Genomic DNA, 25302 nt, shown 5'->3' with positions numbered 1-25302 from the left:
AAGTAATCACTTAGCCAGCGTTTAAAAGTCTTAAACGCTACATAAATTTTTTTTTTTATCAATAATAATAATTTACTTTATTTCAATTTAGAATTGTCATCAGATGAGTATTTAAAAAGTGTTTTTTTTTAGTAACTGATGAGTTTGCCTCTTTTTGTACAACTATTACATCAAGCTGCATATTGGTTGACAGTAGATGTTTTTTTTATTGATGTTAACCAGGGGCGTCGCCTTGGAGGGGGTAGGGGGGGGAGTCTCCCCCTCCCAGAATCTAAAAAAGAGAAAAGTTGGGAATTTCCTTGCCGAGAGTTGGGACAGTTGGGAAATAGGTGATAAAATCAAAAAATACTTTCTAGTTAAATAAAATTAAAATGTTTGCAAAAATCCATCAAAGATCTAATTCTTTTTTGACTTGGACAAATAAACTTTACGTTTATTAAACGACTTATGGCTGTTTTCCACAAGACGAAATAAATTGTGGAGTCATAAAGAAGAGCCCTTTTGATTTCCACGTTGTTTTTTTTTTCGCGCTACTTTTTTTTTGTTATCAACAACAAAAATGGCAGCTGAAAGTTTATGCTGTATGTTTGACTAAAAGCAGTTATTCTTTTTTTTTTTCATACTTTCTACTTTGAAACGTGAATATTTATTTCCATGAATTGATTTCAACATTTGTCTTATTTAATGTTTATAGAAGTTATCACACTTATTAAGAGTGATAACTTTTATAAACATTAAATCAGTTAAAAATTACGGTAAATTATAGTATCTGCATTTGTTTTCCAGCACTAACTATGAAAAGCAAAAGATATAGATTACAATGTTGCGTATGCAAAGCAGTATTTAACAACGACTATAAAACCAGTCATGAAAGATCCGTTCATGGTGGTAGAAAGGTTCATATACAAACAGTGGGAGCCCCAGAGAATCCTTTTCTAGCCTCCTTAGCTTCAAAAAAACGAAAAATGGTACCTCAGCATGCTGGTGATGATGTCGAAGTGGATGATGAAATACAAAGTAGTGAACATACAAAGTTAGACTTGATAATAATTGAAACATCGACTTCAACATGTAGTATATCCATAGAAGAAGAATCAACATCTTCTGATAAAAAATTTGAAGAGGATGCAAGTTCAAAAATTCAAGATAATGATGCAAAAGGGGAAAACTTGGGTTATGTTGTAGTCCAGGAACAAGCAGAGAAACTTACAGAACTAAATTCTAAATCAGATCATTTAAACCAGTTTCCTGACCGAGATGAAAAGGATGACATGAATATTATTAACTTGGATACTTCTGAAGTAAGCAGTGAAACAACAAGTTGGACTTTGCTCATGGGGAATTTAGGTGTTTTAATAGATAATCTTAAAGATTGTAATGACATTTATAAAAAATACTGTAAAGAAGAATTAGTAAATGAAAAATTCGCTGCGATTGAAATTGTAAATGCAACAAGTTCTGTGGTGGAAATGTCAAAAAATGTTTTGAAAATGGGAAATGCTTTTTTAAGAAAACTCGATATCAAAGCTCAAAGTATTATAATTGACAAATCAGATTCATCAGCATTGATAAGCCATGACCCAGGATTACGTCCACATACAATTACAGATAATCAAAAATCGTATTTAATCCAGTTAGGACCACACCAACCAAAACTTGCTAGTTTCCCAAGTGACGGTAAAAATAGATTTAATCCCCAGTGGTACAAAGAGTTTGAACATTTAGAATACAGTACCCAGAAGGATGCCACATTTTGTTTTGTCTGCCGGCTTTTCCCTAAGGTATTTGGAAAGAAGGGAAAAACTGAAGATGCTTGGATAAATGTTGGGGTAAGATCTTGGTCCAAGATGAAAAGCTATGGGAAAGAAAAACTTGGAAAGCTTCAGGCACACTTTACCTCTCAAGCACATAAAGTTGCATTAAGTGAATATTGTCACTTTCTTATGAAAAAAGGTCATATAGATCACCTTATTGATAAATCCAATAGACTTGCTCTTATAGAAGAGCAAAAAATAGAGGTACAGAATAGAAAAACTGTTGAAATTCTTATTGATACATGCAAGACTTTAGGAAGCCAAGGGCTAGCGTTTAGGGAATCGGACAGTGCTAATCAAGGTAACTTTGTTGCAGTAGTGAATCTTATCTCTCGCCACAATCCCACACTAAAAGCCTGGATTGAAGATAGAGCCCTTCGTCCATATAGAGTTACATACACAAGTCCATCGTCTCAAAATGAAATGATTAGTTTAATTGCAACTGAATTAAAGGGAAAGATCATAGAAGAAATTAATAGCTCCAATTTTTTTTCCGTGATGGCCGACACTACTCCCGATATGTCACATAAGGACATAATGAGTATAGTTGTGAGAACAGCCAGTGAAAACGGTGAGATTCGGGAAAGGCTTTTAAAATCCGTTGAATGCACTGATAAGACTGGAAAAGGGATGGCTGAGCTAATTTTATCTTCTTTACATAAAGAAAGCATTGACACATCAAAGATGGCTTTTCAGTCGTATGATTACGCGAGTTCAATGTCTGGACAATTTAAAGGAGTACAAAAGTATGTAACAGAAGAAGTTGGCCATAATGTACCCTACATACCTTGTCAAGACCACAGAACAAACACTGCTCTTGAACATGCATGCAATGTTAATACTTTAATACGAGAATTGTTTAATGTCCTCGAACAGTTGCATGTTTTCTTCACATCAAGCACAAAAAGATTTAGTCATTTAAAAGAAAAACTGGAAGACATTGACAGTGCACTACAGCTTGTAAACCTGTCTAGAACAAGATGGACCGCACGAGCAAAATCTGTTAAGGCTTTAAATCAGTGTTTAGAGAAGGTTGTTGATCTTCTTCAGAGCATCTCAAATAATAAGATTTTTGATACTAACACAAGAACTAAGGCAATGGGACTTCTGAAAAAAGTAACAACTTTTGATTTCATTATTACTCTTTTCTTCATGAAGAATATCATTGAGAAGATAAAAATATTAACAGAAATCTTAGCAAGTCCAAACTTCAATGTTATCGACAGTATAAATGTAATTGAAAGTACTGCCAAGAACATACAAAATATCAGTAACGATACAGATGCTATGAATAATTTGATTGAAAGTGCAGTAATATTTTCTAGGAAATTACACATTGATGCAGAAAATGATTACGAACGACACCATAGATTAATATTCCTTTGTACTAATTCATTTCCGTAAAATTTTAAACTGCTATATATGCTGCCAAAATGGTTTGTAAAGTTTATTGGATTTGTAAATTGTAACATTTTTTTGGACTGATACAGTTTCACTATGAATGGGTAAAACCTTTAGACGTTTTTTGAATTGAATATTTTGTATAAATGTAAAGGAAGCTATGTTTTGTTAAAAGAAGTCAATAAATACTGATAATTGACAATTCATGAAAGTGAGTGCAATGTAGTATAACAATCAGTAGATTTTGTAAATAGGACAAAAATTGATTTTTTGAATTCTTAAATTATAAAAAACAGTTGTGAAAACTATGTTAAGCAGTTGGGAAAAATAAGGTCTCTCCCCCCCCTGGAATTTTCTCACGCAACGCCACTGATGTTAACTATAGTCGAAAACGTCAAACCAGACAAAGCAATAAATCTAAAATCTAAACGAACCTATTACTTCTTCAAGGGGTTTAGCTTCAAAAGTAACTACGAGGTCATTCTTTTTTTTTTCTAACTTCTAGAAAGGCTTTCCTCATTTCTGTCCACATCTCTGGAAGCGCAAAGTTTCAATGCCCTTAATCCTGTTTTTCAGTGAACAAGCCATAGACATACCCAAAAAATATGGGAAACCTTTTATGCTTCCCGTTTCTTAGAGATATGTCATCTGAGATTGAATGTATAAGCACAAAGAGACCCATGAAAAACTTTTGATGGCAAGTAAATCTTTTTATAGTTCACTTGTATGAACTGTTATCCAAAACAATTGTAGTTGTGAAATTATTCACTTCACAATTACAAACACCAAAACTTATCACATGTTATTTCTCAACATTAATATTAAAAAGATTTTTCAAAACTCTCATTAGTACTCAGTAATTAGTTATAAGAAATATATTTTAAGACTTATTTCAAAAAGAGATTGCACAAAAACGAACTATTTATTATTATTTTTTAGAGTGGCAAAATTTGACAAGTATTGCAGATAGCATCACTTGAAAATAACCCAAATGAGCTCATTCTAAGCATACAGTTACCTTTTTATAAAGTTCACATAATTGATTAGCTGATTATCTATTGTTAGCATAATTGATTAGCTGATTATGTTGATTGTTAGCATAACGATCGACATTCGATCGACACGAGCAGAAAAGATTAAAGAGGTTTTCAGCTAAAGATCTTTTCTTACAGCATTTTTTCTAGAGGAACTTTTTTGCTCATAAATTTCTCCACATATGAATAACCTTTCTCAATTTTTTACAGTCAATTCCTTCAAAACAATATTTGAAGATAGCGTTTAACTAGGGTTATAATATACAGATAACATTCTGAAAATCCAGGTTTAACCTTGCTCCTATTCGAAAGGAGCTACGAAAGCCACAGAAACAATTCCAATTTAGCATTTTCATTTTTCGAACAATGGACTTAAAGAAACCATATTAAATATTGGTTCATATTTCCTTTACCAATTACATGACAATTTTCGTATTATGTAAAGTGATTTTCATGTATAACGTCCAATACAATTAAATTTTGGTAACTCGAACACCGGCTAAGTCGAACTTTTATTATCTTGAACTGTTTGGTCCCTTGAAATCGTTTCACCAATTAAAATTTCCCGGTTAAATCGAACCCTAGATAACTCGAACTTCGTTAAATCGAACCATTTTTTCGTCCCCTTTCGGCAAATTTCTTTAGATAAAATTAGATCAAACCTTTTTCAAATGGCTTCTGATTGTTCGTAGCGGAGATGTCACTGTCTCTGCTTTAATTCTCAAAACTAAAGCTCTGGAATTCGCTGCGAAAATGAACTTTGATGATTTTCATTCTTCAGTTGGTTAGATCGTTGGAAAAAACGACTTAACATATCATTCAAAAAGATTTCTCGTGAAACTAATGTGTGCACAAAGGAAATGGTAGTACCATGGGAGGAAAAAATGTTACCAAATATTTTTTCAAAATCTTAGCTGAATCAGATTTATAATGCTGACAAATTTGGCTTGTTTTATCGGCTCAGACCATATAAACGTCTATATCTTATAATGAAAAATGCGTTGGTGAGAAACACAGCAAGCTACGTCTAACACGATTGGCATCCGGCAATGCAATTGGAGAAAAATTGCCAATATTTATAATTGGCAAAGCCAAATCCCCCAGATACTTCAAAGATGTAAAGCACTTGACATGTTGTTATTGCAGCCAGAAATAGAGCTGAATGGATAGTACACTATTTGGGGAATGGGTTCGTGAAATTGATTGGCAATTTTCTAAGAAAGGACTAAAATTGTTTTATTAGTCGATAATTATCCAGCCCATCTAACCATTGATAATCTTATATCAATAGAATTGATCTTTTTACCACCCAACACTACCTTAAAGCTCCAACTGATGAACCAGGGCGTGATTAGTTCACTTAAAGCCCATAATAGAGCATTGTCTGTTTAAAAATTGATTGATTCAATAGGAAAAAAAAGCGTCTTCCGGAATTATTATACTTATAAAAGCTTACAGTTCATACCTCCGAGTTCTTCCCTGAAGGAACAACGGCGAAAGATGTAGTGTCCATAGGTGAATTTGACCTGAACCGATGAGAGTAATTAAGAGATTTTTTAGTAACACAACTGAAAGGGAGGTCTGGGAACTATATTATGTTCATTTTTTGCAATTAGGCATTCTTCATTCCTATCTTAGACAAGGTGAATTTTTACCAATTGTTAATCTTATAAATGGAAGATGACACAGATAACTTAATAAATGTAACACAAGGAGAATAACTAAAGTTTTTTTTGTATATCATCTAGGAGAACAAAAGTAACTAGTATAAAAAATCGTCAAAAATATTTAGCACTGATAGTAGCATACCAATGTAAGGTATGGTGGATGAATCTTTCATTAGTGTGATTGTGATTATCACAGTATTATTAAGCTTGCTTCTTTTTATTTGGAGGTGCAAAATTAACTTATTCCGAGAAGTTGAGTTATTGAAAAGAAATTCTAAAAGACGTTTATCAATGTCTGTATCTACCGAAAAATTGCCTTTTAAATTGGAAGAAAACTCTATTAAACGTGACAAAGAAAATGGTTAGTTTTACAATTATATACTTACACATAATACGTAAAGTATAAATACTAATTGTATACCTCTTTTTCTAATAAAATGGCTCTAAATAATTCCTGTTATGTGTGTAAAAATTTTAAAATTTTCAACCTTTTCAATAGATAAAGACTTTGGTATTATTTTATTGCATTTACAGTTTCATTCAGTGATATTAGATAGAATGATTAAGATAACAAGTTCATTGCACTAAAATATTGGTTGGATGAAATAGATATATGAATAACATATTCACTTAAATTTCATGCTATATACCTAAGGATTTTAAGGAATGAGAAATGAATAAATGTATTTCCGTTTGATCAAGCAACAAAAATCAACTTCCACTAAAAAAAAATATTATTCTGCTCTTGTTGAAAATTCTGATTAATTGTAACTGCTTTGAAATGTTAAAGCCATAATCTTGACTTCTTAAAATTTGTTAGCTTTTATCAACCATTGTTGTTCATTCATCAACAGCCGTTCTCATTCATCCATCAAGAACCAATTTCATTCATCCATCAACAACCGTTCTCATTCGTAACTTTTTCCTACTTAACCGAAAGAAAAATAAACTAAAGTGGAAATAAGAATTAAGTGAATGCTACAAAAAACTGCATCTTAAGGAGAAGAAAAATTTAAGGGAGTTAAACCTCTTTAAGTGTATAGTTAGGGGATTAAGAGTAATAAGTAGTACTGGTTACAGGTGTCTGTCTAAGTAGAGAATGGTGTTTGTAGAGCAACAGCTAATTTCCAATTTTGAAATTCCTATCATTAACAGCTAAAACTGTATCTCCATCTCTTACAGTAACTTTTGATAAAACAAAAGCAATCTGCTGGTATTAAATTTACTAACATTCTGCCCTATAGAATCAGGATTCCATACTGATATAGACAAGAATGCTAACAAATTCAATATTAACCATCGAATAGAAATAACAGCTTACTACCAAAGAGTAATCTAATACGTGTTAATTGACTCAAAAGTCATTTTTCGTATTTCTCTGTAGGTGTGTGTGTCCACGCATGCACACACATTTACAGAGAATTTTTTTAACACTTTTTTTAGGAATTGTTTCTATGATTGTTGCTGGTGACTTCAATTTTACTCTCCAAATCTGCTGTTGTGTAAACTTTAATGATTTTAAAAGAGGGTTAAACTCAAATATTAAAAGAAAACCTATTGATTTACTTCATTTAATTTCACAATGGGTGTCAGTTCCTGCTGAAGTGTATCTTTTCTACAATTCTAATAACTTTCTAATAAATTTCTAAAAGCAATGATACTTAATCTGTAGTATATCATAGCTTAAATTTTGTGGTGGTAAAACAAAACTTTGATATTATTTCTTAAGAATAATTTTGAAAAAAAAAATCACATTTAACTTCTAAATTAGGTGCCCAATAATAATAACATTGGGACATTAAGATAATCTATAGATCATTTATCCAATATGTGGTTAATGTTAATATTTTAGTTGATGTGAGCAGTATTTGTCTGATTTTTACTTTATAAATGAATTATAAGATTTTTCTGCAAGCAATTATCTAATGCAACCAATAAGAAATGTGCACATTTTAATAGATGAATTCTACAGTTTTCTTGAGTAGACTTTCATTAAATTTACATTATTTTAGTTTGTGGGTCTTCCTTGTAAGTCCCATGAATATTCGGAAAGATGAAAGTCAAAAAAGTTCACTAGTTAAAATAAAAGGGATTTTGTTTATTTTTATTAATGTAAGTTTACAGCCTAAGATGAATCTACTCACTGAGAAAAATTCAAATTTCCACAGAATTTTTTTTAACATAAATGACACATGAGACACAGGATCTACATCAATTTGAATTTTGTTTCAATCTTAACTTGTATTTTAAAGACCTGATGGCTTATATCAATTTAAAGATGATGATATCTCTGATATTGCTGTAAAAAAAACCTTGAAGGAAATTTTAACTAAAGAAGTTACTCATTTAGTTCCATACGCAGTTCACTTTGCTTTAAATTGTAAAGATGAAAATAATCAAATAGTATGTGAAAAATAAGTATATAATTTCTTTATTTAAAAAGTTTTTGTCTTTTTGTATAATCAAACTATATTATCTTTATATTGCATCTTCTTTGAAACATACTTAGATTTCACTGACAACTTTTATAACATTGGGTTCTTTGAAAAATACATTAGAAGTTCAGGAGCAGTTTATTGAAATTGTTGATGGCAGAGTTTTAAGCCTAAAGGTACCATTAACATTTTCATATTATTAAATTATTTTCATATTTTGGTTGTTAAATAAAAAAAGAATTGTTTAAAATATCACATGGATTTCAATTCTTCATTAAAACTCTTTCAAGGTTTAACAGAGCTCTTCTAGTCATCTTTTGTAGATCTTTTTGTTCTCTTTTAAAGATTGTTAGAATAACAAACAACAATTTTCTTTTTTTTCAGTTTAGTTAAAGAAATATCAGAATCAACTCTGCTTCCTATTATTGGACTAATTAATTTAGTTAGTAATATTATTTAATATCTTTTTGTAGAAACTGTATAACTCTGGTATTCCTGATGATCGACTATCACCTCAGGAACCTATTGAAGCTTGTATAATTTGCCATTTCAATCCAGTCACTCGTGCCTTGGTCCCATGCCGCCATTCTTGTGTTTGTAAAGTATGTTTATACAACATTCAAATGTGTCCTGTTTGTAGGATGAAAATCGAGTCATCTCTTCAAATAAAGGACGAAACTGAGGTTCCAATATCAAGCGAAGAACAGCAAGGACAAATTAGCACCAGTATTAGCAATATGGGATTTTGGAATTTTGTTAAAGCAGTGTGGAACGCAAGTTAAACTAGTGAGTGAGAATTTTATTAAAAATATTTAACCTTTTAAAAAGTTCTATAAATTAATCTTGAAAAATAATCTTCTGCATTAGTATTTCATAGAATACAACTCGGAAAAGAGATGTTTTTCAGAATATGATCAGTTTCAGAAAATAAAATCCCCAATACCGTTAAAATCTAGATGATCATGTGATTAGACAGTCGTGTGAATAGGCCGATTATTTGTTTCAACTTCAACGTGTAAGATGAGTTTTTTTTGCGGAACTTGACGAAGGAGAGATTGCAAACTTCCGAATTTAAACTTTGACAGTGATCATCCAAAGGAGAAAATAAACTCATTAACTATTAAGTATTAATAATACATTTCAACAATAAATGGCAAGCAAAAAAAAAGTAAATCATCGATACCTTATGTAATCAGATTCGTTGTTTTATATTAAATTGTTATTTGAAAGAAAAAAATCCGCGATGCAAAAACTTTAATTTTTAAACGATAAATGACGAGTAAAAATGTAAATCAATTTGGGAATAGCGTAATCACTTTAGTTTTGTTGTTTTTTATTAGTTTGTTATTTGGAGAAAAAAAATTTTTTTGCAGTAAACACCTCGAGAAACTTTTAATATATACAAGAGATCTATGAATATATGGACGAATATAATTTATCCGTTAATAGCTACCTCATAAATATTACTAATCGTATCAGTATTTTCATCGGAATCAAGTTTTTTGTGGGCAAGTGAAGGAAACCTTCTTAAATCACGCGGTGGTAATGAGGGTGGTTCGACTTGAGTTTCAAAATAAACTCTCTCTTCGAAAACGTTGTCATAAATTTCACTGATACAATCAGGTTCGCTCACCTTATCACACATGCAATTAGAGCTCATAGAGCTTGGAATATCCTCTAAGACTATTGGAGAATCATCAAGATCTCCAAAGCTTTTAAGACTTGCTGTTGAAATACTTTTTATCCGTTGGGTCGTTAAGAAATCCCCTAAAAATAAGACTCCTGCTTCTTCTGCTTCTTTTACTGGTGCAGACCTTGAGTCATAAACTTTTTCTTCCACTGAGTCGTAAATATTCTCAACTTGCTCAGCATCATCATCGCATTGATTTTCTTCGATAACTTGAACACTACTTCCACATGGTTCTTCACAATTTCCACCTTTTTTTTCCCCAGGACCACTCTTTGGTTTTTCCTCTTGACATTTGCTTTTACGGCTCCATTCATTTCTCGCTCGATATCTTCTACCAGTTGTATCAACTTTATCAGTGCTCTTTTTTTTCTAATTAAAGTTTTTTAAAGTATAAGGTAACTTTAATAATCTATTTCGTATAATATTTCGATATATATATTTCTCTAATAAGCATCTAACTGTTTTTGTATATTTAAAGGTACGTAGGTGACATTGCCTATTTCTATAATATAACGCAGAATATCAAAATATCCCAGAATATCAATATGAACCGTAAAACTGAAAATACGAATAACGTAGTAATAATAATGGCGTTTGCGGAAGGTTGCACAAGATGGAGCAACACGTTTCTAAAAACTGTATTTTATGCTTTTAATTTAACTATTGTTTTTTTTTTTAATTTACAAAAGTTGCTTAGCTCTTTTATTATCTATTTATATTTTTAATACTTGTGTCATATATTTATGTTTTTAACATTTGAGTTGTTAATATTTGTATTGTATATTTGTGTTTTCATCGAAAGTATGTTAAAAATGCTTAGAGGTTATTTTTGTATTTGACCATTGATTTCTAAGTCTGCAAATTTTTTTAAACGAAAAAATTCTTCCTCGTTGTTCTTAAAATGTAATGGTACGCAGTTCCTTTAGACGTAACTTTCGTCCGAGCAACTTTCGACTTGCTGAAAGACAATAATTTTAAAACTTGTGCAAAATTCTTCTACTTTAGATTACTTAAAAATCTGATGGTACTGTGAACGAGGTTGGTGGCTAGAATAAAAACGAGAAAGTTTTGATAATTTTAACTTCATTTTACCAGACATTGTTGAACTTTTGATGTGGACTAAAAAATTTACGCCAAAGTTCATGCAAAAAATCCAAAGCCTCTTGAAGAAGCAAAAAGTTCAAGATTAGTCAGCCACCTGCTTTTCAAAAAATATTTTTTAGAAAGTCTAAATGCAGTAATTCAATTCATACTTTAAAACCAACTTAAAAATTTATACCCCAGTAGATATGAAATACTGAGCCCAAAAAATTTTAGTAAATTATTTGTTTAAAACTAAATTGACAGTAATTTACAGCAGATTTACTTTAATTGGTAAATTTTCTTTACAATTTTACGAATAGTAAAATTGAATGCTAGATTTGTCTTAACTAAAAAATAAACACCTTAAATTAGGAGACAATTTGCCAAACATCAAATGATAGGTCAAGTTTATTTGCGCTTTTTAAGACTTGATGATATAAAATTGTTGGCAGATGAACTATACCGTGTGTCGAAAAAAGAACAGCGTCGTAAAAACAAAAACCGAAGTATTTTCTCACGACAAACTTACGGCGTTATTCATATTTTCATAATTACGTTAATTGAACTTTGACGGGTAGTACCCATACCTCTAAAATCATTCAAAATAGTTGCTGATAAATAGTTGTAACAACAAAAGCTCAATTAAAATGTTCAAAATACCTTTTCCACAACGTCAGAACTGGTTAAATATGTTGCGTCCTCGATGTTCGTCATTGGATTTACAACCTCATAGAATGCATCATTCTCCAGATCATTTTTGTACTCATTTGATTGTGCTGGGCCTCGTCTGACTACTTTTTTCCTTCGTAATAAAAATTTTTTAAGATTATTACGAGTAAATGGATAACCAATGAATGTAAAACGTTTATTTGTAGATTTACAACGCAGAAAAACCTACCACAGAAAAAAAATCAACCACGATAAGCAAGAAAGCACCACAATAATAATAATCGCTAAAAGCGGAGTAAAAAATTTACTGTTCCAAGTTATGGTTGCATTTATTTTTCCCATTGTGGCAGTTACCACGATTTCATCTGCCATACTTTCGATTGTTACATTTTTTGTGAAATTACCCAAAGTTCCATTTAATAAGTCAGTTTTAAAAGATTCGATTAACCTGCTTTCCTCCAAAGAAAAAACTGAAGCTGGCTGTGTGTCCACATTTTCTAACTTAAGCGGTTCAATTGAGACGGATTTTATTTCTTCGATTTCTATAGAACTTTGAATTGGTGATAGAAGTTCTTTTTTACTTTTATTTCCCTCTGTAAAAGTACTTGTTAAAATTATTGCGCTGGTTGTATTTACTTTTGTTTTTGTAGAAAGTTTTTGCAAACCGTTAGTTGGTGTAAATGTAGCGTTAGTTGATGTAAATATAGAACTTTTGGCTTTCGATGTAGTTTTTTTTGTTGGCGGCAATACTGGGTTTGTAGCTGACTCTTTTTTTGTCGAAGTTAGTTTCAATATGCCAGATAAATTTGTAAACAGTTGCATCGTTGTTGGCAGTCCTGATTCTGTTTTTTTTGAGGTTGTAATAACAGATCTTAGTCTTGATACAGCTTTAGTCTCTGCCGAAGATTTTTGAACTTTTGTTGATGAAGCTTTTGATACCGGTTTTGTTAATAATGGTAGCTTTGCATTTAAAATCTTGACCTCTGTTAATTGTGGTATGTTGGTAGCGATTTCTGTTGATTGTGTTATGTTACTGGCAATTTCTAGAATACAAGTTGATAACATTTTATGAGGAATAAAGTGAACATGATGTAAGCAGAATATTATTTGATAATATTATCTAATTAAACTGTTTTCCTTTCAAAAGAAAAAAAATACATGAAACTATATTTTCTCTGATGCAATAAAATTTAAAATACAGGTTTATTAAAATTTGTACTTTAAATTTGCATTTTATTTAAATGTAAATGAATGGTTTTTAAGGTTATTAAAATTGAAAACTTTGAATGAATAAAACTTTCAACCAATATTTACATCTTACCAACGCAACTTCCCGTTGATTTAACTATCATACAGTAAGTCGATGTAGAGCATTTTCTATCAAACTTGAATAATCTGCCAGTGTTATCCTCCGCTGTCTATAAAAAGATGACATTTTAAAGTTTCATTTGTTTATCAAATGTGAAAAGCAAACATTTTGTTAACTTTAACAATCACTAACTAAATGTGATGCATTTATCATTTCCCAATGATGGTTCTTCCACACCTGCAAAGATATTGTTTCTGAAAAGCTATTGTTGCAAATTGGAGGAGAACTTGCAAAAAAGGTGCTCAATCGAACATCATTTGAACCGTCGACAATAGCAATTTTAGTTACATCTATGGTATCAATGCTGTCGCTGCTCCCTTCACCATACAAATCGCACTCTAAAAACAAAATTTAAAAACCAGTATTTAGAAAAAATTAAAATCAAAATATTATCAATTATTGTTAACTCGACAGAGCGAAAATAAAAACACTTACCAGTGCCTATAGATTTTCTGTTGAAGCAACCAAAATTGGTTACATTGAATGTAAAAAATGTGCTGAAATCTTTTTTACAACTGCATTTGTTTTCTCTCCATACTGCTTCTTTGATATATAAGCACTTACTTAAGGTTATGTTCACATCGTTTACTAAAAGGATCTCGTCGCCGTCAGCTTTTCTAACAATTTTTAGAAGGTCTTGACATTTAATAAGGTAAGGGGCAGTCAGAAGTTGTATCAAAAGCCACAACATAATCTAATTTCATTCCAGCAAACAGCGTACAGCGTACAATTTCATGTTTATTAGAGGTTGATTGATGACAAATTTGAATGCATTAATTAGTATGTTCCTGTTTGCAAATTATTGTGGTTTATTTGTTGAAAGCATTCAATGTTGCCTTCAACGTTGCCTTCAAAGCTCAAATATCTCTCATATAAAAACTTTTTTGTGATAATATTGGTATGCGATTTTTTGAAAAATATGGTCAAACCACTTTAACTTACAGGATCATGGCATTTTAATAACGTTAAACAATAAAATATGCTTATTACGTAAGCAGAAAAAAATAAAACCATCATTAATTTCTACAAAAAGATTCTTGAACCGTAAACTTATTACCTCATACTTATTAACTCATACTTAATTTCTATAAGATCTTTAACTGAAGTTTTTTGCAAAGCATTATTTATTCCTAATCTCAGGCTGGTACTGCTCAATTAAAGAAGAATGTAAAAAAATAAATAAATAGAAAAAATAAAAAAGTAGTAAATTAACTAAACAAGAGCAATAACAAAATTAGTTATTTACTTCAGTTTAACTTACAGATTAGATTTATGATAATTAATGATAAATATTGAAAAAATTGTTGTTACGTAATATACGGTAAGCTATTAGCGTTTGAAAATTCTCATTACGTCGTGAACGTATATGCAGTATTGTAAAAACGCCAGCCATTAATAATATAGAGCATTACATCGAGAAGAACAAAAGATGTTCAAAGATATTTCTCAAATTTACCTAAACAAGTGATGTAACTCAAATCGGTATATATAAGATGAAGCATTTGGTTTTTACGGTATTTTAAGTATAGCAACAAATTGCAAAGTTACTCTAAACTTTTTTAAAAGCTCTTTGTCTAAAACAGCAAAGCTTTTGGTATGACAAGTTTATATTCATACTTATATTTCTTAACGGTATACATACATACATACATACATACATACATACATACATACATACATACATACATACATACATACATACATACATACATACATACATACATACATACATACATACATACATACATACATACATACATACATACATACATACATACATACATACATACATACATACATACATACATACATACATACATACATACATACATACATACATACATACATACATACATACATACATACATACATACATACATACATACATACATACATACATACATACATACATACATACATACATACATACATACATACATACATACATACATACATACATACATACATACATACATACATACATACATACATGCATGCATACATACATACATACATACATACATACATACATACATACATACATACATACATACATACATACATACATACATACATACATACATACATACATACATACATACATACATACATACATACATACATACATACATACATACATACATACATACATACATACATACATACATACATACATACATACATACATACATACATACATACATACATACATACATACATACATACATACATACATACATACATACATACATACATACATACATACATACACATGCAAAATATCGCTTTTTTTATAGAACCTTACAGCATTTTCTATATTTATACATATATGTTAGCTTCATTTTTTTTAATGACTGATAAAAAGGTTTTAGTTGATTCGTCATTACTCATTAAACTCCGAAAAACCGAACGTAGATGCTGAGATAAAATTTTTTTAAGCATGTGTCATTTACAACCTTAGAAAAGACTTAATTAATTTGAGATGGAATGATTATAACAAAACTTTAGGAGTTTATATATATATATATATATATATATATGTATGTATGTATGTATGTGTGTATATATATATTGAAGCTTTTATATATTGAAGCTTTTTCAAAGTGCTATCAGAAAATTATTTAGATAATGATATTAAACAACTTAATTTAAAGAAATAAGTGGTAGGAGCTCAGAAAGCAGCAAAATTTCGAAAAACTTGAATTTAAGTTTTGTTCGCCTCTTAAATTACTAAAAATTTACTGTAAAACATTCTATTAGAGCAAAAGCAAAGATCAATATGATGATATTTTTAGACGCTACGCGCATAATTTTTAGACTCTACGCGCATAATTTTTAGACGCTACGCGCATAATTTTTAGACGCTACGCGCATAATTTTTAGACGCTATGCGCATAATTTGGGTCCTGAACGAAAAAAAGGAAGCGGTCAAAAGGCAGTGAAAATGAACAAAAAGAACACCGCCAGGCTGAAATCGAAGTTCAACAAGTAGTATATTGTTTCCCAATCTCAAACTGCACGTAAATTCAATACTGTTCAGTTGCATGTTAGTGCAACTTTAAGAAGAAAAAAATTTTTTTTTGAAGATTCCAGCTTGAACCAATACACAAAACGAGAAAAATTTTAGAAAATAAAAATTCCACGAGTATTTAAAGAATTTACTTTTTTTTTCTCTTTTTTTATCGAGCAGAAAATTTTCGCGATGGAGGAATTGTTCAATAAAATGAATGAGTGTGGTATGCCCTCTTTCACATCAACTCATTACGAAAAAGATGTTAATGATCACCTAATTTTAATTTTGTATAGTCTTAATTTTGTAATGGTTTGGTTGGAGCCCAGTATGATGGAGTCACCAAACTTTGTTTTTGTAAAAGAGAAGTGAAAAAATCGGCGAAAGTGAATCAACTCGTCGTTTTGGAAAAAGTTATAAAGCTTCTCAACATTATTTTTAAGCTGTGGACCTTTCAAAAATATTTTACTCTGGCCCATAAAGCGATATTTGCTTAAAAGTGGCTCAAAAATAACGTTTCTAAATTAATTTTCACGGATCAACGACTATCGGGTAGCCCAGACCTGAATCAATTGGACTACAAATTGTGGTCTGTTTTGTGTCCCAAGTTTTTAGCTTGTTTTTATTTGAGTAATAGACAAATTTGTTATGCATGAGATTTGTACTACAATTGATGAGTGGTTGAACAAACTTCGCTGGTGCAGGAAAGCAAATTGGAGCAATTTCGAATAAGTTGTTCTAAGATTTTTAGCCATTGAATGCCTCAATAAATTAAAAAAAAAAAAAGCTATGTAAAGGGCTTTAAAACAAAGAATGCTATTAATTTTCTTTTTAAGGAAGGTTAGCTCCTTAAGTACAGAAAAAATTAGGCGTTTTTTTTACGAAGATTTCTCATAACCTAAGGTTCGAGTTAATGAATTTCGATTTGAACGCAGTTGGACGAGTACACATTATTCCATGTATTTAATAAAAAATCAAAAAATTTTGGCTGTCCGATTTTATCTTAGAAATTCTAACGTTAACCCAATAGTGTATAAGTTTTTTTCAGTATTTTTCCATTTTTTAAAAACAGTAAAAATGATCTGAGAGTCTATAAAGATAACTAAAAAAAAAAAAAGTTGGAATACCTCCTTAACAAGTCGCAGATAAGAGGGGACACCAGCTTATATATGACAGCTAACAAAAAGAAATTGGTCAAACCTGCGCTGCAAGAAAGGTTAGGATTAAATTGTTCATGCGCTAAAATCTGGGGGGGGGGGGGGGCGGGGGATCAGTTATGATAGTTATACCGTTAGGAAACTCTTCTATAGTAGCAGTAGTTAAAAAATTGATGAAAACCTTATAAAAAAGAATCTAAAATATTCTTTTTGTTTTTTCATGTACATCATGATATAGAGATAGACCTGCTCAAGTTGAAAGAACATTGCTAGATAACAGCCAAGCTTTATGCAGAGAAATACCCATGGTATTCCAAAATTTCTAGAATAGGAACCAATACATATTTGATGGCAAGGCTGCTTCCTATTTACTTATCACTTTATACCTCTTATTATCAGCATAAGAAGAGTCGATAAAGATAAGTGGCACAAAGAACTGACGAAGGAGGCTCAACCTCTTCTTTTATCAGAAAAATTTTCCTAAAACTATAAATATACTCCTTTATCTGATAATAAACAATCAAATTAAAATACGTGTGTTTGTTATGATAAATTAATGATTAACATTTTTATAGTTTTTATTTTCCTCCTCCCCCTCTCTAATATAAAGAATGGTTGAAAGATTTTTCTTCTTCGGTTATCTTTAATTATTTTGTCAAAGCAACCAAGAAAACTCAACAATTTTAGAACATTTTTGGTAAAAGCCTTTGAGGTTACTAATGGAAGTAACATGCACAACTATTAACTTTTTTATTGATTATTAGGGAGTTATAAAATGAAGTTGTTGGAACTTTTCGATTAGATATTCACTTCCCCTTTCCCAAATCTACTTAACTATTGCATCCTTTTTTTAAAGCTATAAAAACCATTAAAATGTTAAACGACTTAAAATACGAAAATTTCTTTAAAATGCAAAATTTTAAATGATTTCGTATAACCATTTAAAATTTCGAATAAAAAAAAAAAAAACTTTTTTCTCAGCACGGATAAAATTAACTTGTTTAAGAAGAGCTTTTCTCGATGATTTTAAATTTTTAAATGGTTTAACTATGATCTCCTGTAATATTTAGCAATCGGGTGGGGAAGGAGGAGTCGAGGGTAGAACATCTGAACTCTTATACTTTTTTTTGTAAACAGCTGCGCTCTAACCAGTGTATATACGATTTGTAAGTTGTTTAACAGAACATGAAAGTCTTTTGAGTCTGTTTTAGATATTCTTTTAAGAAACATATATGTATATAGTTAATATATCAAGACTTTTTCTACTTTGGAGCGAAATGAAATATAGAGTTTAAAGACTTCAGTAGTCTTTAATTCTAAACATTTTTAAACAGCTCGATAGAGCCTGATAAAGGTGGTTTTTGACTTGAATATTTTCAGAAGAGAAGTAATAGGTGAGCACCAGTGCATGTTGAAAAGGACACAAATGCAAAAGTTTACGAAATGAAGCACCTGCGGTTTTTCCCTTGAAGTCTTCATAGAAGGACAACTACGACACATATAATGTTAAAAGTGATGGGATTTGTTATTTATATTAACAACCCAAAATGTTTATACACTTGGTACGCGTGTATAACCATTTTGAAGCTGTAACAAGGATTTGTGAGTTGAAGGCTCAAGATGTTAAGACTATTATTGTTATTAGTGTAAAGGCGGATTTCCACGGAGTGAATTAATTCGTGCGACGCGATATTTTTCGCGGCTCGTTTTTCGGCGAATCAGAATATTAATTTCCACCATCAAGTTGGCACGCTTTTTTTTGCTAGAAATCATGTCATTAATAAGAAAAAGGTTGTTATTTTAAAGATACTGCAAATGAAACGAGAAAAATTAAAGAAACGATTTTGGGTAAGGAAAATTTATGGAGAACTCCTACAGAAATGAGAGTTTCATACGTTTGCACGACCAGGAATACTTTTTTAAGTATTTTCGTATGTCTCCAACAACTTACGAAGAATTGCTTGCGTTTGTAGCGCCTATCATTGTGAAACAAAAAAACTATGAGAGATCCTGTCAGTCCAAGTGAGAGGTTGGCCGTAACACTTAGATTCCTTGTAACAGGAGATGCTCAGTGTACTATTGCTGCAAGTTACAGAATCAGTGCTTCCACTATCAGTAGAATTATTAGTGAAACGTGTGCAGCCATTTGGAATTCTTTGAAAGAGAGAAATTTTCTACACGTCCCATCAGAAAAACATGAATCAATTGCAAAAGAACTTGAAAATACTTTGGATTTTCCACATGCTATAGGTGCAATAGATTGGAAGCACATTATTATGCAAGCTCCCCACAATGGAGGGTCAGAATATTTTAACTATAAAAAAACGCATAGCATTGTCCTTCTAGCAGGTTGTAATGCTAAATACGAATTCACTATGGTAGACATTGGTGACTCGGGAAGACAGAGTGATGGTAGTGTTTTTAATAACTGCAGTCTTGGTTATGCAGTTGAAAATAATAAATTAAATTTTCCTGATCCCAAAAATATTGGTCATTCTGAAAAAATATTACCATGTGTTTTAGTTGCTGATGATGCTTTTGGTTAAAAAAAAACACATGATGAAACCGTATCGTAATAAAAATATTCCTTTAGATCAAAGAATATTTAATTACAGACTTTCAAGAGTCAGAAGGGTTATAGAAAATACATTTGGTATTGCAACAACACGCTTTTGTGTGCTTCGCAGGCCAATTATTGCTAATCTCGATGAAGTTATTTTGATTACACAAGCGATTGTAGCTTTGCATAACTTTCTTATGAAAAAAAGATCAGCAAATAGTTATCACTACAGTCCCACAAATTACACTGATATTGACGGTCCTGCTAGGTTTAGACCAGGTGATTGGAGGAAAGATAATTTATGTTCCGCTGCACTTCAACCACTGACACAATCAGGTTCTAACAACTACTCAAAAGATGCAACAAAGGTTAGAGACGACTTTAAAGAATACTTTAATACACCAGAAGGAGAACTGGGATGGCAATTAGACTTAGTAAATAGAAACTCATAAATTTGAAAAAATGTCAACCAATCAGTTCCTGTCTCAATTTAAAAGTGAGTAAAAAACTGTAAATTATTACTTTTTGTAAAGTTTCTGAAGTTAAAGTAAAAATATTGTTACTCTTAATAAAAAAACAAAGTCGTTTACATTCAAATGTTTATTTGTGTAATGCATTTATATTTGCATAACTTTGATTACACATAAAAATAAAGCATGAGAAAATAAAAAAGAAGTCATGAGATAAAAAGCATCTTCATAAATTTTAACCATATAGTTTCAGGGTAATGTCTAACAACTTTAAAGCAAAATATTGACACTTTTAAAGCTAATATTATTTAAAGGCAATTATTATACAGTTAATTAATAAGTAAAAATTGAAATGGTGGAATTCATTTGCAAGGTTAACTTTTAACAGTTGGAACATATGCTTTTAATCATATATTAACTACTGTATCACACTTCAACAATAGCTTTAAATTTTGAATTTAAAAATAATAATTTTCATGTCAATCTAAAAAGATCAGTTCATCTAAAGAAGTATTTCATGGAGCATATAAATCTGAAGATTTTTATATATATTCATATATATACATATGAATATATTAACCTAAATTTCTTCTTGTTCACCGTATTTCATATAAAAAAGAAGTGTTTTTATCTTTATCATAGCCCGTCTGAGAGACATCTCTGTCTCTCAACCACTCCATTAACGGGTTGTTATCGGCCATTTTTTAATTTATTTTATTTTCAACAACTTCGATGTGTTTGTTTTATAACACGATTTCTGAGTTTGCATATTTTAAAGAATCTGATTGGTTCCTTATTTAAGCGAATAAATTCGCCACAAATAAAGTTGAAACCTACCCAACTTTTTTGCGAAACGAAAAAAATCGCCAGGCGATAAAAAATATTTTTGTGCGCATGCTCATAAACATTTGTGGCGAAAAAAATCGCGTCGCGCGAAATAATTCGCTTCGTGGAAATCCGCCTTAAAACTTATCTTGTTAAATCTTGCTTAAGGTCACAAGTTTGATTATTTAAGTCACAAGTTTTCATATTATAGCTAGATGTCTGTTAGTTCTTTCAATGGATGAATAAATTTATGTTATAGAAACATAGAGTCTGACTATTTCTCTAGTTATTTAGGTAAATAATATTTTATAAAACAGAGATCACATAAATATAATTTAACGTTCATACAAAATTATAAACATTTTGATATAACTATGAATATTTGAGTAAAAATAATTTTTATATAGTTTTTTGTATAAAAGCATCACATTATATCATATTACATCACATTACGTCACATTAAACAAGAAGTAATCAATTAGAAAGCATCACAAAAACAACCGTTATAAAAGGAAAACAACTCATAAACTAATCTTTAAGTGTTTTTTTTTTTTAAAAATAACATAAAAAGGTAAACTTAACATATTTACTCGTTTAAAGATCATTTCATCTCACTCCTGCCACAAGAACTCAGAAGTTACTTAATACTTGTTGTACCTTATGACAGGAAATTTAAAAAAGAAATACTTTAAAAAAACTAAAACCAAGTGTAAAGAATGTACAATAAATTTATAATGAAGTATTTTTTTATCCTGAAACTATGCAAATAAACTTGTATGCAATTCTGATCATAGTTACCATTCAAAAGTGATCTTAAAAAAATTTCCATTACTTTAAATATTGAACAACTTAAAATAAGAAGCAATGTCATCAAACATAATTAAAATTTAAGGCTAAAGCATCGGCATAAAAGTTTACTTTATCTACATAATCAAAAATGAATAATAACATTAATCTATACATGTTTTTAAGTGCTAAACATTAAAATTAATACTTTAAATAAGAATTAACAAAAATGAAAAAAGAAAGCAGAGGTTTCAACATTCATTAGAAGTGTTCAACACTTTGTATAGGCATTTACAGGCTGTGCTGTTAAACGATTTTTCTCAGATAGTGCAGCACTTTCACGCCGAGTCTTACAAACATAAAATAACCCACCTACAAGTAATAGACTTAGAGCTGCAATTACAATTAATGCAATCCATCCTGGTGCTAAAACTTTTTGTTGACAATTTTTTCCATGAAAACCAGTTTGACATTTGCATAGATATTTTTCCTGACTATCATTATCAATACAAACTCCTTTGTTCTTACAAGGGTTACTCAAACAAGCTTTAACATCTTGGCAATTTTCACCTCGATAATTGGCAGTGCAATTGCAGTGATAACCTTTCGTGTTTTCTATACATAAACCATTGTTAAGACATGGTTGTTTTAGGCAATCTTTTATTACTTCACATTGCATTCCTTTGTAGTTCAAAGTACAATTGCAAAAATATTCTTCTTTTGATTGTACATTGATGCAAGTTCCATTATTTAAACACTGATTTAATTCACAAGCCGGCCTTTTAGTTTCACAATTTTTTCCTGTGTATTCTCGGTTACAGTTGCAGACATAATCTTTAGTCTGTGTAACATTACATGTTCCTCCATTTAAACAAGGATTTATTGAACAGACAGTACAATTCAAATAATTGTCAATTAAAACCTTTTCTAAAGCTAATCCTTTTAAAGATTGAGGAAATTGACAAATTCCTTTAACTTTAAGCTGACTTGTTAATAAATTTAATCTGCAATCACAAACAATAGGATTATCCTCCAATAACAAATTATCAACATATGTTTCAACAAAAGAATCCATTGACAATGTTTGAATAACATTCCCTGAAAGATCTAGATTGAGTATATCTTGGTTTTGAAATGCTGCAGGTGAAATACGATGTATGCTATTGTTGGCAAGATAGAGCTCCAAAAGTTTAACCAAACTGGAAAACAAGCCTTCTGGAACTAAAGTTAGATTATTGAATTTTAAGGATATTACTTCAACAACTTTAAAATCATCAAAGCTTCCTAAAGGTATTGAAGTCAACTTGTTCTCTGCAAGACTCAAAGTTCTTAATTTTGACAATGTGGCAAATGAGTTTCTATCTAATTTATCAATTTGATTAGATCTTAAATATAAATGTAAAAGACTAGTGCATTTTCTAAAAGCATTAGCAGGTATGGTTGTGAGTAGATTGCCATGTAAATCCAAACTAATAATTTTATCAAACCCATCTAAGTCACCCTCTTTGATTTCTTTGAAGCGATTGTTGTTAAAAGATATAGTATCAAGATTAGGAAGTTCTGAAGATAAATTTGAAGGAAAGGTGTCGATAAGGTTTTTGCCCAAATCAATCGATTTCAGTTTAGTGTAATTCCTAAAGATTCCTGTGGGGAAGTAAGTGAGCTGATTTTCTTCCAAATTTAAAATGGAAACATTTATTGGAAACTGCATCATTTCAATGTTCTTTACTGTTAAATTTTGTTTTGTGCATGTAATATTTGTCATCTGATGATAGCACTCACATCTTGGCGGGCACAATTCGCCGTAAATTGCACAAACGAAGAAAAGAATAATTACTTGAATTAACATTGTTTTTTTTTGTTTTTTTTTATCTAAATTTATAAAATTTTACCAGGAAATTAACATCAAAAACTTGTTAAACTGCAATTTTTGGCACGTCCACAGCCATATTTCAGTGGTTTGTATATTTTTATTGAACAACGGAACTGCAGTTGTCAGAAAACTCCACAATTTACGTAAAATTTAAAGCAGCATTATAATATATGTTCGATTCGTCGTTAACTCACAAAATTAAAACAAAGAATTTAAGTTTAAATTTTTGCATTTTTTAACTTTTTTGAGAGATTACCAGACATTTCATGCAAATACAATTCGTTTCATAAACGTAAACAACGGAAAGAATATAGATAAAACTAAGTATCGGCGTTTGGTTTTATGGTATTTTAACGAATCGGAACGAATTAGGTACAAACTTTTATATTAGTATGTTGAAACAAATCGAATCTAAAATGATTAATATATTTAGACCTAAAATGATATAAGATTCTACAAAAATTTTAGTACCTTACATACCTTGTTATTTTGTTTAAAGACTTCACAGCAGAATTGCTATTCATCAACTTAATTTTTAACAAGTTGTATATAACAAGTGTATGTATGCTAACAAACTTGCCTCACCAAAAGCTTTTATATTTCAAAAGCATTAAGAATTCTATTTTAATAAACTTTAGAAACTTGATTTACCTTAAAAGAAGAGTATAGAAGTTGGTCATTATTTAAGTCGTTATTACTCGTTAAAAACCAAAAAACCAAACGCCAATGATAAGATAAAACCTTTAACTGCAAGACCATATAGAGAAAGCACGTTTGTGTAAAAAATTTGACGCTTGAGAGTAATAAAACACTCCAAAAAAGTATACATAATATTCTAAGGCAGCTTTTAGAAGATCTCTTCAAATATCTTTTAAATTTGTAATATTTATACTTTAAATGAAAGAATCTTACGTCAATTAAGTCGAATGTTTGTCAAGAAGTTTGTTACGGATTCTCGTAAAAAATGACCATTTCCCTCGAAAATATTCAACCATCAAAAACACATCCTGTTTATTAAAAAAATAAAAATTAATAAAATGTTTAAAACTAGAAGAAAAGAAGAAAAAAAAAAAAAATTGAACCAAAAAATACCCATTTACTTTTCCTGTATTTATAATCATGGACATATAAGAGATGGACGTGCAACGATTTTGTTTTTTTTGCAAATCATGCTCGTTGCGCATTGTTACAAATCTTTTGTTTTAAACAATAGGAATTAAATTATATCAAAGTCTGTCGGATTCTTCGAAAATTTTTGGTCTCACCTAGCCAGTCACATTAACTTCCTTTCACTTATTAAAGATAACAGCAATAGAACCAAGTTTTAGGTTTATTTTTATATAGATAGACATTCTTAATATTTTAAGAAATAACCCGGACGATGAAATGAAATTGAGATCATTTGCTTGACTACTTTAGTACCTGTATAAGTTGAGATATAATAAATAATACAAAATAT

At 30.3% G+C, this 25302-nt stretch overlaps 4 protein-coding genes and 1 pseudogene across 11 annotated transcripts; 3 read left to right on the top strand and 2 right to left on the bottom strand.

The window, feature by feature from the left end:
- The first annotated feature begins 518 nt into the window (after positions 1 to 518).
- On the top strand, positions 519 to 3421 carry LOC149889569 (zinc finger MYM-type protein 1-like). The gene is made up of 2 exons (XM_090083970.1): positions 519 to 581; positions 787 to 3421. Exons 1-2 carry the CDS (start codon positions 560 to 562, stop codon positions 3216 to 3218), a joined length of 2454 nt encoding a protein of 817 aa, XP_089940096.1. The 5' UTR covers positions 519 to 559; the 3' UTR covers positions 3219 to 3421.
- A 1809-nt stretch (positions 3422 to 5230) lies between these two features.
- On the top strand, positions 5231 to 9671 carry LOC145183803 (uncharacterized). 7 transcript variants are annotated; one of them, XM_090083978.1, is made up of 8 exons: positions 5724 to 5892; positions 5998 to 6067; positions 6144 to 6277; positions 7360 to 7522; positions 8169 to 8319; positions 8426 to 8527; positions 8825 to 9137; positions 9308 to 9671. In XM_090083978.1, the coding sequence occupies exons 3-7, from the start codon at positions 6208 to 6210 to the stop codon at positions 9131 to 9133; spliced, it is 795 nt and encodes a 264-aa protein (XP_089940104.1). In that variant the 5' UTR covers positions 5724 to 5892; positions 5998 to 6067; positions 6144 to 6207; the 3' UTR covers positions 9134 to 9137; positions 9308 to 9671. The 7 variants fall into 7 exon arrangements, with proteins under 7 accessions (XP_089940099.1, XP_089940103.1, XP_089940101.1 ...); XM_090083976.1 differs by having other exon boundaries at positions 5759 to 5892; positions 9219 to 9671; XM_090083977.1 differs by lacking the exon at positions 5998 to 6067 and having other exon boundaries at positions 5711 to 5892.
- A 42-nt stretch (positions 9672 to 9713) lies between these two features.
- LOC145183796 (uncharacterized) lies at positions 9714 to 13972 on the bottom strand. The gene is made up of 6 exons (XM_080059265.2): positions 13598 to 13972; positions 13295 to 13500; positions 13115 to 13211; positions 12023 to 12836; positions 11785 to 11926; positions 9714 to 10410 (listed from the first exon to the last, which is right to left on the bottom strand). The coding sequence occupies exons 1-6, from the start codon at positions 13851 to 13853 to the stop codon at positions 9787 to 9789; spliced, it is 2139 nt and encodes a 712-aa protein (XP_079915391.2). The 5' UTR covers positions 13854 to 13972; the 3' UTR covers positions 9714 to 9786.
- A 584-nt stretch (positions 13973 to 14556) lies between these two features.
- Positions 14557 to 20543, top strand: LOC149889568 (uncharacterized; annotated as a pseudogene). The gene is made up of 2 exons (XR_016451483.1): positions 14557 to 14756; positions 17568 to 20543. The product of XR_016451483.1 is annotated as an uncharacterized LOC149889568 (transcript).
- A 930-nt stretch (positions 20544 to 21473) lies between these two features.
- On the bottom strand, positions 21474 to 24702 carry LOC145183797 (uncharacterized). Its single transcript, XM_090083969.1, has 2 exons — positions 24495 to 24702; positions 21474 to 24254 (listed from the first exon to the last, which is right to left on the bottom strand). The coding sequence occupies exon 2, from the start codon at positions 23817 to 23819 to the stop codon at positions 22242 to 22244; it is 1578 nt and encodes a 525-aa protein (XP_089940095.1). The 5' UTR covers positions 23820 to 24254; positions 24495 to 24702; the 3' UTR covers positions 21474 to 22241.
- Positions 24703 to 25302: the final 600 nt, after the last annotated feature.

This window comes from Hydra viridissima, unplaced genomic scaffold, assembly GCF_058129835.1.
Source record: "Hydra viridissima isolate aposymbiotic clone 2 unplaced genomic scaffold, HvirCarnegie_v1 scaffold_4, whole genome shotgun sequence".
Taxonomy (NCBI): domain Eukaryota; kingdom Metazoa; phylum Cnidaria; class Hydrozoa; order Anthoathecata; family Hydridae; genus Hydra; species Hydra viridissima.
This window is presented reverse-complemented; position numbering and strand designations above follow the sequence as displayed.